The sequence below is a fragment of the Phacochoerus africanus genome, chromosome 3 (assembly GCF_016906955.1).
Source record: "Phacochoerus africanus isolate WHEZ1 chromosome 3, ROS_Pafr_v1, whole genome shotgun sequence".
Taxonomy (NCBI): Eukaryota; Metazoa; Chordata; class Mammalia; order Artiodactyla; family Suidae; genus Phacochoerus; species Phacochoerus africanus.
In genome coordinates this window covers 97,350,586-97,368,972 of record NC_062546.1, presented here as the reverse complement: position 1 = coordinate 97,368,972, position 18,387 = coordinate 97,350,586, and the positions used below count along the sequence as shown (strand labels likewise).

The following is an 18,387-nucleotide window of genomic DNA, read 5'->3' as shown; positions in this document are numbered from 1 at the left end:
CGTATTAGAGGTGCTTGGGCCCTCACCTCTGCCTCGATTTCATCGTAGAGAAACTGCTTGTTGAACCTGGTGAGGGCGTAGTGGGCACTATCATTGTACAGGTCCAGTGAGTAGAGGACGTACCTGCAGAGAGGGGGTAGCAGTTAGCCCAGCCACACCCAGGCCCTCTTTTCCTCTCTCCCAAGGAAAAACAATCTCTTACTTCAAGCACCAAACTGCATTCCTTCGAGGGCCCTGATGGCAGAGCCCCACCAGGCTGGTCAGACCCTCAGTAGGACACGCTTGGCTCAGCCTCACCCAGGGCATCCAGGGTCCACGAGGGCCTCCTGAAACTATATCTTTTCACTTATCATGTTTCAAAGATTTTCACCCCAATGTGCAACACCTTTTTTTAGGTCTCTTTAGGGCCAAACCTGGGGCATATGTAAGTTCCCAGGCTGGGGGTGGAACTGGAACTATAGCTGCTGGTCAACACCACAGCCACCACAACGTGGGATCCAAGTTGAGTGTGTGACCTACACCACAGCTCATGGCAACACAGGATCCTTAACCAACTGAGCGAGGCCAGGGATCAAATCCGTGTCCTCATGGATTCTAGTCAGCTTCATTACCACTGAGCCACAACAAGAACTCCATTTTCTTATTTTTAAGAACTATCTGACTTTAAAAAAAAAACAAAACATGAAGGCCCCAGGCCCCATGAACATGTTCAGTGTGGCCAAAAGCCCCTCGATCCCTGGAAAAAAGGTGGTGGCCAGTGGTCTCCAGAAGTAAGGTCCCTCTGAGGACTTGAGAGCAGCAGGCCCAGCGAGGCCCCAGAGGCAAGACACTAGCTAGTTAAGGCCTCTAACGCTGTGCAACAGACATCACAGCCGACGAAATGGGAACGTGGCCCACCTCCTAACCTGCATAGCAAGGAAGGTGGAGGTGGACCTGACTGGGTGGGGCTGCAAATCTGGTCAGCACACAACACCCCTTTTGTTATTACCTTCCCTCTGTAAGCTTCATATCTTCACGGATTTTTTTGTCTTTTTTTTTAGGGCCATACCTGCAGCATATGGAAGTTCCCAGGCTAGGAGTTGAACTGGAGCTGTGGCTGCCAGTCTACACCACGGCCATGGCAATACAGGATCCAAACCACGTCTGCAACCTACACCGCAGCTCATGGCAACACCAGATCCTTAACCCACTGAGAGAGGCCAGGGATCAAACCCATGTCCTCATGGATACTAGCTGGGTTCATTTCTGCTGAGTCACAATGGGAACTCCAAGCTTCATGTTTTCAAAGTCTCTAACCTTGCTCCCCTGGCTATGCTGTGACACTGAGCCCCAAACTCTAAACAAAGATGTTCAGTGAATATTTCCTCCCCCAAATCCATCTGGGTCAGAGGCCACGAAACAAGAGAGGCTAGGCCACCTCTCCCCTTGCTGAGTTCCCAGGGCCTCACCAGCACCTGGACACAGCAGACTTAATTAGTTCCACTGTATTAGTTCCCCAATTTAGTCTGAAGCCAATTCACCTGTTCCTTGTATTGATCTCCAATGTCTCACCCCAAGAATTATGAGTTCAAAGGAAGTACTGAGAAGAGTCACCCCTTCCCCCACCTCCCAGTTTCCAAACCACCAAGGGCTTCGATCACCAGGGACAGAGGCTGGGACAGGCCTCCAAATGCTCACTCCATCATCGATGCCTCCTTGGTCTCCAGGATATGGTCTGTCAGGATCCAGGGCATGGACATCTCAATGGGGAACTGGATCCTTCTACCCATGGTCAGCTCCAGGAAGAACTCTCGGAACCACAACTGTGAAAGGTCACAGCACTGCTGGAGCGTCTCTTGAGAAATTCGAATGATACCACGTTACTCATCTGCAAGCATAAGACTCCTTGGGGGGTGATGCAAGGGGGTGCGCGTCAGGCTCTCAGCCCTGAGCCCCAGGGAGTAGATGTGAGAAAGGAGGGGGTCGCACGGGCCTTGCACACAGTGTGGCCACAGACAAAGCCACCTGGATGTACTCATTCTCGCTCACAGAGTCAGTGTCCAGCCTCACAGGCCCAGCATGGACACCACCGCCCACCATCAGGACCTCATCACACCATGTGCCTTCTGGTGGGACTGGGAGAAAAAAAAAATGTCTTTGTTTTTTTTTTTTTTTTTTTTTGCTTTTTAGGGCCGCACTTGAAGCACATGGAGCTTCCCAAGCCAGGGGTCAAATCAGAGCTGTAACTGCCAGCCTGCGCCACATCCACAGCAGTGGAGCTGCAACTGCAACCTACGCCACAGCTCAAGGCAATGCTGGATCCTTAACCCACTGAGTGAGGCCAGGGATCGAACCTGCAACCTCACGGTTCCTAGTCAAATTTGTTTCCGCTGCACCACAATGGGAACGCCAAAAAATGCCCATTTTATAAAAGGAAAAATAAAAATGGGATTACTTTATTTACTTTGGATGCAGAATGTAGCACTACATGCATACGTGGTGCAGAGCTCTCTGATGCAAAATAGAGACAGACTGAAAAAGAACATTTCAATCCTTTTATGAAGTGAAAAACAAAACTTCACTATTACTCTAAAACGGCAGCACAAGGCAGCCAAAATAGAGGCCTCCTGTCCTGAATAGCTACAGCACGGGAATAAATGTAGACAGGTCCGTGATGACAAGCCCAGTCATCCCAGGACAGGCTGCTCATGTCAGGTCACCTGCCACCTTCCCCACATCACAGGCAGGGGGGCAGTTTCTGATATCTATCACTGCCTGGGTCTGGAACTAGGTGACAGTTATAGTTGGCCTGTGTTGCTGACCCAGAGAAGGTTACAAAGACTTGCGTCCAGGTTCCTGGGCCAGTCCCAGGCCCCACAGGCCTAATTCACCTAAGGGCCAGCCACATGGAGGGAGCTCCAAGCCGGTGATGCATTAGAAGCGACAGGCAAGGACAGGCCACGAGGGTTACAACATGTGTCACCGGCCGGGTGTGTGAAGGGACCACAGCAGGAGCGGTCAGACAGGCAGAAGCATTCTAGACGGTGTTAGTGGTGTTAGAACATGCTGGGCTGGACGCTGGTCAGCAGTAGCTCTTACCACTGAAATTTATCAAGTGGGTGTAGAAGAATGACTCGCGATGAAATTTTTCAATGTCCAATATGGTGGGCCCCTCAAGGCTACTCCTCAGGGTTTTCTTGGAACCACTTTTGTCTGCAATGAGGGACTCTAGCATGGTTCTCACCATGTAAAGCTGCATTATCCAAGGAGACATTTGTAGGGGAGAAAATACACATGGCACATTAGTTACGACAAGCGCTTATCAACTACGAGGGGGGCTGCTCTGCTGGACACCACGCCGGTCCTCACTGGGCGGCGCCCGTCCGCACGGCCAAGTCGCTGCTGCTGGGGACAAAGAACGTGGAGCAGAGCAGTTCACCTTGTGCCATAAATGTCAACAGGAAAAACAAACAATGTCTTACCACCAAAGGTTAAAAGAGGCGGATAGGTGTAGGACTGCCTCAGAAACGCGTTAACCACATGCAAGAGCCTTTCCGCGCCCAAAGACTTGAGCTGCCTGAGCAGCTCGGCAGAGCTCAAGGACTCCGCCATGGTGCGCACCAGGTAGAGCTAGACACGGACAGACGGGAAAGCGGAGACAGCGTTAGTCACGCGCGGCACAGAGCGGCGACGCGCATGCGCATGGGCGCGGTGGGGCGCCTGCGCAGACTGGACAGACAGCCATTTCCCCCCTGCTCCCGCCGCCCCCCGCCCCCGCCCGCCCCCACCCACCTCCTCCCCGAGCAGCAAGGCCCTCCCACCAGGTACCCCAGAGGCTTCACACAAAGCCAGAAGCACGCTCTGTTGGGAATTCCCTGCGAGGCTGGCAGAAGAAATTGTAAAAGCCCCCAACGCAGAGGTGATGAATAAGAAGGCCAAAGTCCCAAAACAGGAGGCGAAAAGCAGAGGGCATATTAAATAAGGTATGAGGGTCAGGGGAAATGTACCTGAGGGGCAGGAGGGGGTTGAACGTGCCAGGAGAGGGAAAGGCAGGACAGACCAAAACTATGTTTTTAAATCCCCCCCCAATTTTATCTTTAGAAAGGATGATTTTTAGACCCAACATAAAAATTACAAACATACATTAAACACCCACCAAGAAACACAGCATAAATACAGACACATGGACTTTTACCCACATTTCAGGTACGGGACTTGATGCAGTCAAATTAGGTTCTGCATGCAAATGACCAAACCTGAGAATTGCTAAGTGTGTATATCCCCGATTCATTTGAGTGGGAAGTAAAGGAGCAGAAAAGACAGAGGCAGCACTTGACCTGCCCAAGCAGACAGCGGTGAGGTCATTTCTCTCCCGACCCCCCTTTCCATTCCCCAACTCAAGGCCAGCCCACTCAGGGGAACAGCAGGAAGCAGGGGAGCGAGGGAGGAGAACCTGGGTGCTAGAGGGTCCCACGGCGCGCCGAGGCACTTTAATGTCGAAGCCACTCTTGGGGTCCTTCTCACCCCGAAGGGCAGGGTCATTGAAGGGTTCGTGCCCTGTCTCCCAGTCACACACGGTCTTCCTGATGGCCTGCAGGACACTAAACCACCACCAAGTTGTCAAGGTAGACACAGTGCTGACACCCTCAGCACTTTTACAATCACAGAATCTCCTCACCTAACACACAGTCAACTCTTACACATGAATTCCTCTGGGGGCAGCGGAGTAGGGGGTGGTAATGGACCCATTCAATAGGAAATTTAAAATTTTTTTTAAATCGATCGTTTTCTGGGGATATTACCAGCCCCGGAAGATCTAATATAGTTGAGTTTGCTTCAGTAAGCCCAGAAGTGATGTTTTATTTCCTAAACATTGAGTCATGCTAAGCGCAGCAAGAGGACAGACCTCAAACATCCACCCAGAGCTGAAGATCAACCTCCCTGTGACTGATCTCATTTTCTAACTTGAACATGAACTCACCAACGCAACCTTGGGGACTAAGTCTGTGTCCTGAACTCATTTGGAACATGCCCTCATTCCCACTAACGCTCCTCTGTGCAAAGTTCCCCAAGGGGCCACCATCAGAGCAGACGCACCAACACACCCATCCTGATCACCTCTCAGGAAACGTTCTAGCTAAACCCAGAGTTACTCTTAGACTACACTGTGTATTTCCTACGTAGTGAGGCTCCACCACAACAAGCATGAGCAGAACTGAGGCACTACTGAAAACACAAATGCCTCCACCCAGCTCTCCAGGTGAGAGGACCAAAACTGGAATGCTTCACAGTATAGGACTTATTAATGCTAAAGCTGTATCATTCCAGATGACACTTATGTCAACCATATAGGGACAAAATGAAATCAATACACATGTGAGCCCCTGGGAGTTTCATTTTACATAAATGTCTCCAAAAGACAACTTTATCTAAAAGGCTAAACATTATAATAGAAAATTAGGAGCTCCCTTTGTGGCTCAGCAGTTCTCGAACCCGACTGGCATCCATGAGGAGTCAGGTTCAATCCCTGGACTTGCTCAGTGGGTTAAGGATCTGGCATTGCCTTTCAGTGGGTGAAAGACTTGGCTTGGACCCCAAGTTGCTGTGGCTGTGGTGTAGGCTTGCGGCTACAGCTCTGATTGGACCCCTAGCCTGGGACCCGCCATTGGCCGCAGGTGCAGCCCTAAAAGAAAAAGACTAAAAAGAAAAAAAGAAAAAAAATTAGCTCAAGATTGCTGTAAGAGCTCAGCAACATGTATGTAGTTTTCAACCAATTTGTAGTATAAGCCAAAAAGAACAGAAACAAAATTACTAAAGAAAACACACTGAGCTGGCAGATGAAATGCTGGGCCGTCTGTCCCTACAGGCCTGGTGAGCAGAACTGTCAGATGGATTCTGAGATTCTCCCAGGCCCTGGATAAACGCACCCTGTCCATGGGTCTCTTGATTGCTTAGATTCTCTATAGTTGACTTATCGTGGGTTGTTCAGGAGAATAATTGGACCCACTGAGGAAATTCACCAAAGGAGTGCCTAGAGGTTGAATATAAATGCACTGAGCATGTTAATGAAAATTTAACCCTACAGCTGTTCAAATCTAAGCTGGTCTTTCAGTTCTAGACAAGTCTGTGTGGAGAGGTGTGTGCAACAGGACTGACCTCTGGATAACATTCTTCTTCTTCTTGATGGCTTGCCTGAGCGGCTCCCTGAGGGTGACCTGGGAGAAGTCCTGCAGTGCAGCGTAGACGGTGTGGCGGATGGCATGGTTGAACACGCTCTCCATCCTGCCCATCAGGACCTGCAAGCCTTTGATCATGGCAATCACCTGAAGGGGGACACATGACCTTCAGTGTGCTGGAGGGTGACATATGAGTTCCACGGGCCTGACACACACCAGGAGGTTGCCTCCCCTGAGCATGGGGCCTCTCTCTGGCCTCCGGTCTCACTGCTCTGTACCTACACCTGCAGCTGTCCCTGTTCTTGGTCTGACCCCATCAGACCACAAGCGCTTTGAGGGCAAGGATGATATCCTTGGCCTGAAGCCAACAGAGGCATTTGGTAATGGACTCAAAATACTTCTGAATCCATTAGGGTACACGACACAGAAGACTTCCAACAACGAAAAAAAGAAAGAAAGAAAGAAAAAGATGCAGGAAAAGCAAATTTGTTATTATCTGGAAAAGAAAAAAGTTACAAGTTTGTAGCCCAAATCCCATCTGTTAAACAATAATGGCACAGTGAACTAGTATGCATAAAAAGGCCAGAAGAAAAATGCATCGAACTGCTTAAAGTTCTTTTCTGTGATGGCATCAGAGACAAGATACTGTCCTCATTTCACATGCGTGTTTTCTCTGCTTGTTTGGGGGATATATATATGATGAATCTGGGTTGCTTTTCTAATGAGAAAAAAAAAGAGAGAGAAACTTCTATTTAAAAAAGCAAAAATTCTGGAGTTCCCATTGTGACTCAGAGGGTAGTCCCCATGAGGATGTGGGTTTGATTTTTGGCCTCGCTCAGTACATTAAGGATCTGGTGTTGCCATGAGCTGTGGTATAGATTTGGCTCAGATCTGGTGTTGCTGTGGCTATGGTGTAGGCTGGTGGCTTCAGCTCTGATTCGACCCCTAGCCTGGGAACTTCCATATGCTGCAGGTGTGGCCCTAAAAAGACAAATAATAATAATAATACAAAGGACAATAGCTGAGGACTTGAGGATAGAAGGACTTGCTTTACCAGACACACAATTAACTGTTGTAACTAAGAGGGGTGTTAGGAAAGGAAAGACTGACATATGGATTAGAACATGAGCACAAACACTCCCGCCCAGGTTTGATCACCTGACTCACAACAGAGGTGGCAGGTAGAATAGGTGGGAGGATTGGTGGGGGCATATAAATGTGAAAGGCAGAATAAAAAAATATCCAGAAAGCAATGTAGGAGACTAACTTCATGACCTTGGGACATGCAAAAACTTCTGAAGGCAGAAAACTTAGAACTACAAAAAAAAAAGAGCTCTTACTGTGGCTCAGTGGGTTAAGAACCCAACTAGCATCCATGAGCCTGCAGGTTCAATCCCTGACCTCACTCAGAGGGTTAAGGATCCAGTGTTGCTGCAAGCTGCAGTGCAGGATGGCAGCTGCACCTCCATTTCAACCTCTAGCCTGGGAACTTACATAAAAGAAAAAAAAAGGAGTTCGCATAGTGGCACAAGCAGAAACAAATCCAACCGGTAGCCACAAGGATGCGGTGCAAGTTTGGCCCCTGGCCTCGATCAGTGGGTAGAAGGATCCAGTGTTCCAGTAAGCTATGGTGTAGGTCGCAGATTCGGCTCAGATCGGGCGTTGCTATGGCTGTGATGTAGGCCGGCAGCTACAGCTCCAGTTGGACCCTTAGCCTGGGAAGTTCCATATGCCACAAGTGCAGCCCTAAAAAGCAAAAAAAGAAAAAGAAAAGAAAAATACAAACAAAAAAATTGTATGGCATAGAAATAAAGAACTGTTCCTCAGAAGGGGTCCTGAAGGGCAGAGCTGGGGGAACCACAGTTAACATGTGAGAGTGAAGAGCTGCCAGAGGGGCTCCCCTGCCTCAGACCCCAGGTCCTGGCTTGCTCCTCTTGCGTGTGCCAGCAAGAAGCTACTGCGGCTCCCAGGCTCTCGCTTAGAAGGAACCCTGATCTGTGCAGGGGAGTGTCCCTGCAGACCAGGAACCCACAACCTATTTCACTCTCTATTTTGACAGCTGCAACAGGTGCCAAGGGCTGCCCTCCACCAACGCAATCACAGAAAATAAGCAGTTCATTCATGTTTTTGTTTTTGCTTTGCAAAGGGGAGACAGTTTGAGGCCAGAGTCCAAGGAGGAAGAGAAAGCATACAAACCGCACCTCCACCAGGGCAAACTTCTCCTCACTAGTGTAGTTGTAGCGGGTGGCCCGCTCATACTCCTCAGCATTGTCGGGGCAGTCCTTGTTGGAGTACTTGTCCGTTGGGTGCACAAGTTTCCATGAGTACTGGTGTGGTCAAAAAGGAGAGACGGTCACACTGAATACAAAATGCTTAACTGCTAGTACACCTCACAGGGCCATTGCCAGAGCCACCAAAGGTCCGCCTCCTACTGCTCATTGAGTCTGAGAGTCACACACAGTCACGTGTGCTGGAGCACACACACATACACATACACCCTATGTATGCATACAGACACACACTACACATGCACACACACACACCATATGCATACACACACTTAAACAAACGCATGCACACACAATCTCTTTCCATAAAACTGCAAAACATTCTGGCCACAAGACTTCAGGTTTAAATAATGTATCAGAAATTTAGGGAATACCTCAGGTAAAACAGCCTGGATAGTTTGTGTGGATTATCTAAGACTATAAGCATTTCATCACCACCATTTTAAAAAGAATTAGCCTTTCATATGATCAGGAATCCATCCAGAAATAATAATCCTTGTCTGCACAAAATAAACAAAAGGAGGGAAACTCTTCTATGACTTACAGGTATCCAAATCCTTCTAGCATCAGAAACTACTAATCCCAAACAAAAGAAATTGATGGCTAGAACTACACAGAGACCATGTTGTTTAAAAAATGACAATTAGGAGTTCCCATCGTGGCGCAGTGGTTAATGAATCCGACTAGGAACCATGAGGTTGCGGGTTCGATCCCTGCCCTTGCTCAGTGGGTTGACGATCCGGCGTTGCTGTGAGCTGTGGTGTAGGTTGCAGACGCGGCTCGGATCCCGCATTGCTGTGGCTCTGGCGTAGGCTGGCGGCTACAGCTCCGATTGGACCCCTAGCCTAGGAACCTCCATATGCCGCGGGAGCAGCCCAAGAAATGGCCAAAAAAAAGACAAAAAAAAATGACAATTAAAAATCATTGTTAACAGGAGTTCCCATCTTTGGCTCAGCAGTTAACGAATCTGACTAGCATCCATGAGGACGCGGATCTGATCCCTGGCCTTGCTCAGCTGGTTAAGGATCTGGTGTTCCTGTGAGCTATGGTGTAGGTCTCAGACATGGCTCGGATCCTGCGTTGCTGTGGCTATGTTATAGGCCAGCAGCTGCAGCTCCAATTTGACCCCTAGCCTGGGAACCTCCCTATGCTACAGGTGCAGCCCTTAAAAAAAAAAAAAGTAACAGTACAAATTCAATTATATCAGTATGTTTAAAATAAGGCCCTTTTGCTGTATAACAAGGGAACTATATCCAGTCTCTTGGGCCAGTCATATATATATATGACTGGGTCACTTTGCTATATAGCAGAAATTGGCACAACATTGTAAATCAACTGTAATAAAAAATTTTTTAAATAAAATAAAGATAAGGCCCTTTATTTGTAATATATGTAAGTGAAATATACATTGAGCTATCTTACAAACATTTAAACTAACATATATTCTTATTTCTAGTGTCAAAGATAAAAAGACCAACTTGTTCTTAATCCGAAGAGCAAGATTAATGCAGAAAAATATATAATTTAGTCAATTTCTTGCCAAGTTTGGGAAGAAAAGCACTTCTAACCAACTGGGGATACGTTTCCAAATAAAAGTGGGAGTGCCCACCACTTCCATCACGTGAGCGCTCCACTGCGACAGCAGCTGCAGGCCCTGCAATGCCAGGTCGAAGAGCTTCCGGTACTCAGCGTCTGTCTTCTGAGCCTCCTGGCGGCCCGAGCCTGTGACCACCTAGAGATGACAGAGCATTGAGAAGTCACCGATGTCCAGGAAACCACCCATCAAACCCACTCAAAGAGCCAAACCCGAATGAACACTCCCCAAAGTAGGAAATGATGTGAACACAAGACTGCCAACTGCATCAAAAGATAAGGCACCTGCAGAGCCCTCACCATGGGCACCACAGCTCAAAGCCCAGAGAAAGGCTGCTGCAGACGGTGCTGGAGGGTCTCCAGACATGGTCCTTCCTGAGAGAAACACTTGCCTAGCTGTTTCCACTTAGCTACTAAAGGAAAATGTGCACATGTATACAATGTCACTGCTGTGACTCAGGTTCAATCCCTGGCCCAGGAACTTTTGCATGCCTCGGGCAAGGCCTCCCCCCAAAAAAAGAAAATAAAACCTTCGATTTAAGAATGTTTATCTACAGGCCAGGAAGGGTTAGGGTGGAGGGGAAGGCAGATTTCTTTGCATATACTTCCTCTGATACGTCTGGCCTTAGAGCCACAAAAACATAAAATTATCTTGTGACAAAATTAAATTAGGAAAAATCGATCCCTAAAACTCAAAAGCAAAATGCAACAATCAAGTGCAGGGCTGAACTGGCACATGAGCACAGAGAGGAACCATGCAGTGGAAGTGCCTGACATTAAGATTTTAGTCACCAAAGCATCCATTTCAGAGACATCCATTCTGAAGAAATATATTGCCAGCAATCCAAGTAGATAAAGAGCCAGCCTACCCATGAAGTTCCCCCTGTAGAAAGCTCATGGTGGAGTTCCCATTGTGGTGCAGCGGAAATGAATCTGACTAGGACCCATGAGATTGCAGGTTCGATCCCTGGCCTCGCTCAGTGGATTAAGGATCTGACATTGCGGTGAGCTGTGGTGTAGGTTGCAAACTCGGCTCAGATCCTGCGTTGCTGTGGCTGTGGCGTAAGCCGGATTTGACCTGGGAATCTAGCCTGGGAATCTCCATATGCTGCACATGCAGCCCTAAAAAGCAAAAAAAAAAAAAAAAAAAGCAAGCCCATGGTGGCCAAAATAACTGCCAGACCTGCTTCTCCCCTCCTGCACCCTAATTCCCACTCTTACATTTTAAATTCACCAGGAATGAATCCATGAAATATAAGCATCCAACCCTGGATACCAACAAAGGCAGAGCCCCAGGTTCGTGCACCTCCACTCCTCTCTACCTGTGACCTCATTGTGTGGCTCTGAGTGTCCTATGGTACCCTCTTGGACCTGTGCATGATCAACCTTGTTTTTTCAAAGTTCCCCGATGGTCATCGCTGAGGGCATCTTGCAGTCATAATAAGGTCCACAGGGGCTGGCCCAGCCACAACACTAGCTCTGGCACGGGTGGGGGGCTGCCAGGAGCAGTACAGTTCCAGGCGTCACTGGCGGTGTATAGGACACACAGGGGACAGGGGTCATGGCAAATGACACTGCATGGAACAAGGAAGATGGTGGGAAAGGCATGTCAACGAATGCAATATACGGAACTTATCTGGACCTTGAGGCAAAAAAAACCTGGAAAAATAAACCACAAATGATAATGAACAAATCGGAGAAATCTGAACAATGACCAGCTATTCAATATGAAGGAATACATACTTGCTGGTTTTTAGGGTGGGATGATATAATGGTTATGTTTTAAAAGGGCCCTTATCTTATAGAGACATGTAGAAAATATGTTATTTTGGCTTTGCTTCAAGCTAATCCAGACAGAGGCACAGGGCTGAAGGAATATTTGATTTGAAAAGGGGTAGGTGATGAAGCTAAATGTGGCACCCAAGGGCCATGACTGGTCTCTCTCCCTCTGTGGCCCTGAAAATTTACATAATGGAGAAGTCAGACGAAAACAGAAACACCTTTGCCCAGAACCTGGCTCTGGTCACTGTCAGAAAGTGACCGGGAGTTCCCCTCTGGCTCAGTGGAAATGAATCTGACTAGCGTCCATGAGGACACAGGTTTAATCCCTGGCCTTGCTCAGCAGGTTAGGGATCTGGAGTTGCCGTGAGCTGTGATGTAGGTCACACACATGGCTCGGATCCTGTGTTGCTGTGGCTGTGGTGTAGGCCAGCAGCTATAGTTCCGATTTGACCCTTAGCCTCCTAGCCTGGGAACCTCCATATGCCGTGGTGCGGCCCCTAAAAAGACAAAAAAAAAAAAGAAAAAGAAAGTGACCAGATCTGGGGCCTCAGGGAGTGTGCACACCTGCACTGACATTCCCGTGAACTACTCACACCCAGCTGCTATCCCTGCACAGAACAAATCCTTACCCACTAGTGAGAGAAACTGCTAAGCAAACAACTTGAAAATAAAATTAATAAAATAACTCGATTTACAGTAGCTAGATCTAAAGTAATACAGTACTGGAGCAGAGCAGGTTAAGGATCCAGCATTGTCACTGCAGTGGCTCAAGTTCAATCCCTGGTCTGGGAACTTCCACATGCCACAGGTGCAGCCAAAAAAAGAAAAGAAACAAAATCATACAACTCAACAATTAAAAAAAAAAAACCAAACCAAAAAAAAACCCAATTTTAAAATGAGCAAATGACTTCAGAGACATTTCTTAAAGACAATATACAGTTGGCCAATGAGCACATGAAGATACTCACTTTCATTAAAGAAATATAAATTCAAACCACAACCAGATACCACCTCACATTCACTAGGATGCCTAGAATCCAAAAAAACAGACTGCAGCAAGTGTTAGCAAGGATGTGGGGAAGTCAGAGCCTCAGAGACTGCCGGGGGGAATGTGAAATGGAGCAAGCACTCTGAAAACAGCCTGGCAGTTCCTCAAAATGTTCATCACAGAGTTGCCACATGACTCAGCAGTTCTATTCCTAGATATCTACCCCAGAGAAATGAAAACTTATGTCCAAACACTTGTGCATAGATGTTAGACCAGCATTATTCATAACCCAACTGTCCATCAATCGACAACAGATGAATCAATCAAAAAAATGTAGTATGTCCAAGCAGTGGTGTATTATTCAGCCATAAAATTATAAATATTACAAATTTCATAAGCCACCCCTCCTCTGTGGGCCACACTGGCCTCTGGAGAGGGGTGAGGTCATACTTCCTCACTGGGGAGGAGGAGGGCAGCCCACCTGGGATCCACGAGGAGGCAGCACGGCTGAGCATCTGGGCTGTCTTTCAGTCATTTTGGTTACATGATGACTAGTGCTTGGGGGTGAGGGACAGGGTGCTTGTTGTCCTGCAAAGGGCAGGGCCAGCAGATTGAGTTGTTCCCCCAAATGTAAAGGTCCTCTGGACAACCTGGAGGTGCCTCAGTCTCAAAAACCAGACCTCTCTAAGTGGCCCTGAGTCCCTCTAGACCACTCACAGCACCTACGCCACTGACCACTGCTCTGACCCTGACCTTGGTGCCTTGTCCACTAAGACAAGAGGATGATGCGCCTCTGCTGCTCCCCCTCACTCCGACTTCTGACCTACCCACCCCCCCACCTGAGCAGTGCTGGCTGGGAGCAGGTACAGGGAATGTGACCAGTCCAAACAAGGAACACCCACCGGGGAGTTCCCGTCGTGGCTCAGTGGAAATGAAACTGACTAACATCCATGAGGAGGCAGGTTCGATCCTTGGCCCTGTTCAGTGGGTTAAGGATTCAGCATTGCCCTGAGCTGTGCTGTAGATAGCAGACGCGGCTCAGATCCTGCGTGGCTGTGGCTGCGGCATAGGGCTAGCGGCCATAGCTCTGATTCGACCCCTAGCCTGGGAACCTCCATATACCACACATGCAGCCCTAAAAAGAAAAAAAACCAGCTGCAGAGCTGGAGGGGATTAACAAGGCCCAAAGCCAGAGAGGCAGCACTTCCTCCTATACCCAACTGCAGGCCTCCTCTGGGCCCCCAACACGTCTTCTCCCGACCCAGGGCTCCTGCTCTTCCCCCCACTAGATGTGAAAGGGGAACAGGTCAGAACCCCACTTCTGTCCCCGACACTCTCCTCACCCCTCTCCTAGCAGGTTGGAACCATGGAACTGGACTAGGAAATGCACTTAGTTCTTGGTCTCACCTCAGTCCTTTCTTTTGAAATCCCTGTTAAAAAAGAAGATACTTTTTGTACAGCTGAACAAACTCCATTATATCTGCCTCATCCATTAGAATGAGCGCTTTTTCAGTATTTGATGCTAAATCATGTTTCTCAAAGCCATTAGAGACGGGACTTGGGTGCAGAGAGTACAAGAGCGCCCCAGGCCCCATGTCCTGGGTGAGCACCGCAGGCAGGGGCCACTCACCTCGCTGTTGCTATATCGTGCCAGCTCCGAGATGAAGCGCATGTGGTCCTCTCGGATCTGGACCATCTGCTCGCAGATGTTGTACTGTGGGCTGCTGCTAGAGGATGTGCACGTCCACCTGGGGGTGAAGGGGAAACATGCATTACCTGAGGGGTGCCTGGCTGAGGACACACTGCACAGCAGGCCCACCTGCTGCCCAGGGGAACCTGCATGTAGCAAGGAGGTGGGGGCAACATCAACAGAACACAGAATTCTCTGCAAGGGATGGGAGAGGGATCTGGCCTCATCTCCCCGGATCAGGGCTGTGTGCTCTATCTTCTCGTGTCTGCATTCTGGAAAAGCAACTGGAATGTCTCCTTAAGCAGCAAACCACTTTCCACAAAGCCGACAGGAGCTGCTAAAGTCAGGACACTGCGCTACGCTTGACACAATACTGCAGAGCTGGCAGGAACTAATATTTATTTTATACTCACGTGTGAAAACATAAGCCATAGTCCAAAACAAGTCAGCCAAAAACTCGGGGACAAATGTTATCCTTAATGAGAGAGTTGAAAATGACATCACTTGGAAATTAGTGTTGCTGTAACTACCTATGTGCAACCCACCCAATTTCAGCAGCAGGTAGTCAACTTACTGGGAAAAGTGCATCAAGAATTAAATCTCGGGAGTTCCCGTCGTGCGGAGTGGTTAATGAATCTCACTAGGAACCATGAGGTTGCGGGTTCGGTCCCTGCCCTTGCTCAGTGGGTTAACGATCCAGTGTTGCCGTGAGCTGTGGTGTAGGTTGCAGACACGGCTCGGATCCCGCATTGCTGTGGCTCTGGCGTAGGCCGGTGGCTACAGCTCCGATTCAACCCCTAGCCTGGGAACCTCCATATGCCGCGGGAGTGGCCCAAGAAATAGCAACAACAACAACAACAACAAAAAGACAAAAAAAAAAAAGAATTAAATCTAGGGGGAGTTCCCATCATGCTGCAGCAGAAACAAATCTGACTAGTATCAATGAGGATGCGGGTTTGATCCCTAGCCTCGCTCAGTGGGTTAAGGATCCAGCATTGCCGTGAGATGTGGTGTAGGTCGCACACTCGGCTTGGATCCCGAGTTGCTGTGACTGTGGCATAGGCCAGCGGCTATAGCTCAGATTAGACCCCTGGCCTGGGAACCTCCATATGCCGCAGGTGCGGCCCTAAAAAGAAAAAAAGAAAAAGAAAGAAATATAGGGAGTCCCCATTGTGGCTCGGCTGGTTAAGAACCTGACTAGTATCCATGAAGGTGCAGGTTCAATCCCTGGCTTTGCCCAGTGGGTTAAAGGATCTGGCATTGCTGTGCAATGCAGTGTAGGTTACAGATGCAGCTTAGAGCCCACGTTACTGTGGCTGTGGTGTAGGCTGACAGCTGTAGCTCCAATTCAACCCCTAGCCTGGGAACTTCCACATGCCACGGGTGTGGCCCCAAAAGGAAAGAAAATAAGAATTAAATTTGCTGGAGATCCTGGACAGAAAGCAGCTCCCTTGCACTCAGCACTATCTCACACCATGTTTTTAATAAGTTGGTCCCCTTGGCTTGAAGAAAAGGGTGCATGTAACCCATTTTCAAAATGATCAGTACACTGCCTCAAGCAGCATCACTTTTTTTTATGGCCACAACCATGACATATAGAAGTTCCTGGGCCAGGGACTGAATCCAAGCCACAGCTGTGACCAATTCCAAATCCTTCAACCCTAGGATCAAACTCGCCCCTCCATAGTGACCCAAGCTGCTACAGTTGGATTATTTATTTTTTCTTTTTACAGCCACACCGTGGCATATGGAAGTTCCTAGGCTAGGGGTTGAATTGGAGCTACAGCTGCTGGCCTACACCACAGCCACGGCAACACAGATCCAAGCCAGGTCTGCAACCTACACCACAGCTCACGGCAATGCCAGATCCTTAACCCAGTGAGTAAGGCCAAGGATTGAACCTGCATCCTCATGGATACTAGTCAGGTTCGAAACCCACTGAGCCACATCAGGAACTTCAGCAGTTGGATTCTTAACCCACTGCACCACAGCAGGAACTCCAAGCAGCCTCACTTTTTAACTTTCTGAATCCACTACAGGATGATGTTGATGAGGCCTTAGCCAAGGCAGCTCCCCGAGTCTGCCGTAAGCACACACGTCCCAGGCCCTTCAACAGGGTCCACCCTCAGCACACCCACCTCCCCTGCAGACCACAGACATCATATCTACCTCAGGTGGGGCACAGGGCCCAGAGTCCAATGCCAACCCCTGCTCACTCTGTGCCTTCCCCCTCTGGGCCAGGCCCAGGCACTGGGCTCTCAGAGCTGACTGCTGCACGCTCAGCCACCTCCCTCAGTGGCTGGGAAACACAGCATGTGACTGGTAATAATGACCATCAACTTGCAATAGATCATATGAAAAACAAAGCAAGCATGCAAATCTCCTTGTTTCTTAATTCTCCTGCTGATTTTACCACCACTAGATCAGGGTTTGTGAGGGTAGGAATTAGGAATTGCATGTTGTTAACTTGAACGGAGACATGGCAAGACCATTTACACCATGAAAATCAGCACACACTCCCAATCAGAGCTCAAGCTGATGCTTAAGCAGACTGAGTGAGTGTAATTCAGAGGATGTAATCCAGAGAATGTAATTTAGTGAATATAATTCAGAGGAAGGCAGTCACATATCAGATTTAATGGCAGATGTGTCAGAAAGCTGGCACAGAGGTCAGCAAACTACATTACAGCTCAGACCTGAAGTGATCAGTTTTTGTACGGCCCTAGAGCCATACAAAATGGTTTTTACAGTTTTAGAAAGTCATTTACCAGAGTTCTCTTCCTGGCTCAGTGGAAACAAATCTGACTAGCATCCATGAGGACACAGGTTCAATCCCTGGCCTTGCTCAGCAGGTTAAGGATCCAGCCTTGCCATGAGCTCTGGTGTAGGTTGCAGACACAGCTTGGATCTGGTTTTGCTATGACTGTGGTGTAGGCCAATGGTACAGCTCTGATTCAATCCCTAGCCTGGGAACCTCCACATGCCACAGGTGTGGCCCTTAAAAAAAAAAAAAAAAAAAAAGCAATTTACAAATAATAACAAAAGAGACTATGTGACCAGAAAGGCCCAACATGTTTACAATTTGGCCTTCACAGTAAAAGACTGCTAACTTTTGAGTAAAGAGATTGAGATGCAAGTGTATTTTTCAAAATCGTGGCTGAATGGTGATCACACATTTGCCAGGTCAACAAAAGCATCCTATGAGACTCAACTGGCTATGTGGAAGCCACAATAAAGAATATTGTATATTATTATCATTTGTAACCATGAGATGCAGATCCTTTCTGGCAGGGGTTGGCCAACTTTCTCAGTACAGGTCCAAAAAGTCAGTACTTTACTGTCTGTCACATCAGTCATAGAGCCATCGTCTTTTAAAAAACAAACAAACAAACAAACTTTAAAAATGTGAATACTGGAGTTCCCGTCGTGGCTCAGCAGTAACAAATCCGACTAATATCCATGAGGATGCAAGTTTGATCCCTGGCCTCCATCAGTGGATTAAGGATCCAGAGTTGCCGTAAGCTATGGTGTAGGTTTCGCACACAGCTCAGATCTGATGTTGCTGTGGCTGTAGTGTAAGCCAGCAGCTGTAGCTCCAATTTGACCCCTAGTCTAGGAACTTCCATATGCTATGGGTGTGGCCCTAAAAAAAAAAAAAGCAAAGACCATTCTCAATAATATCAACAACAGAGATCTTACAAAAATAGGATCACTCTGGATTTGGCCCTCAGCTGATAGTTCTGTAACCTCTCTAAGTTACATATAAATATTTCTCCCCACCACCACTAGGCTGGTTGTTCAGCATTTACCAGCACACCACTAGTCGCAGAATCTGTTTATACTTCCCTACTTGTGACCATCAAGTGATGGGGTGATGAAAAAGTTCTGTAT

The 18,387-nt window shown here is 48.1% G+C and overlaps 1 protein-coding gene across 1 annotated transcript in view; it reads right to left on the bottom strand.

The window, feature by feature from the left end:
- Positions 1-18,387, bottom strand: part of CYFIP1 (cytoplasmic FMR1 interacting protein 1) — a 110,547-nt gene that overhangs the window by 34,563 nt on the left and 57,597 nt on the right. The window contains exons 11-18 of the mRNA XM_047772202.1: positions 14,437-14,554; positions 10,053-10,175; positions 8,357-8,482; positions 6,136-6,302; positions 4,433-4,580; positions 3,079-3,232; positions 1,678-1,834; positions 27-123 (exon numbers count right to left, since the gene is read on the bottom strand). Of these exons, the coding sequence (XP_047628158.1) occupies positions 27-123; positions 1,678-1,834; positions 3,079-3,232; positions 4,433-4,580; positions 6,136-6,302; positions 8,357-8,482; positions 10,053-10,175; positions 14,437-14,554 (1,090 nt within the window). The remainder of the gene's footprint in view (positions 1-26; positions 124-1,677; positions 1,835-3,078; positions 3,233-4,432; positions 4,581-6,135; positions 6,303-8,356; positions 8,483-10,052; positions 10,176-14,436; positions 14,555-18,387) is intronic.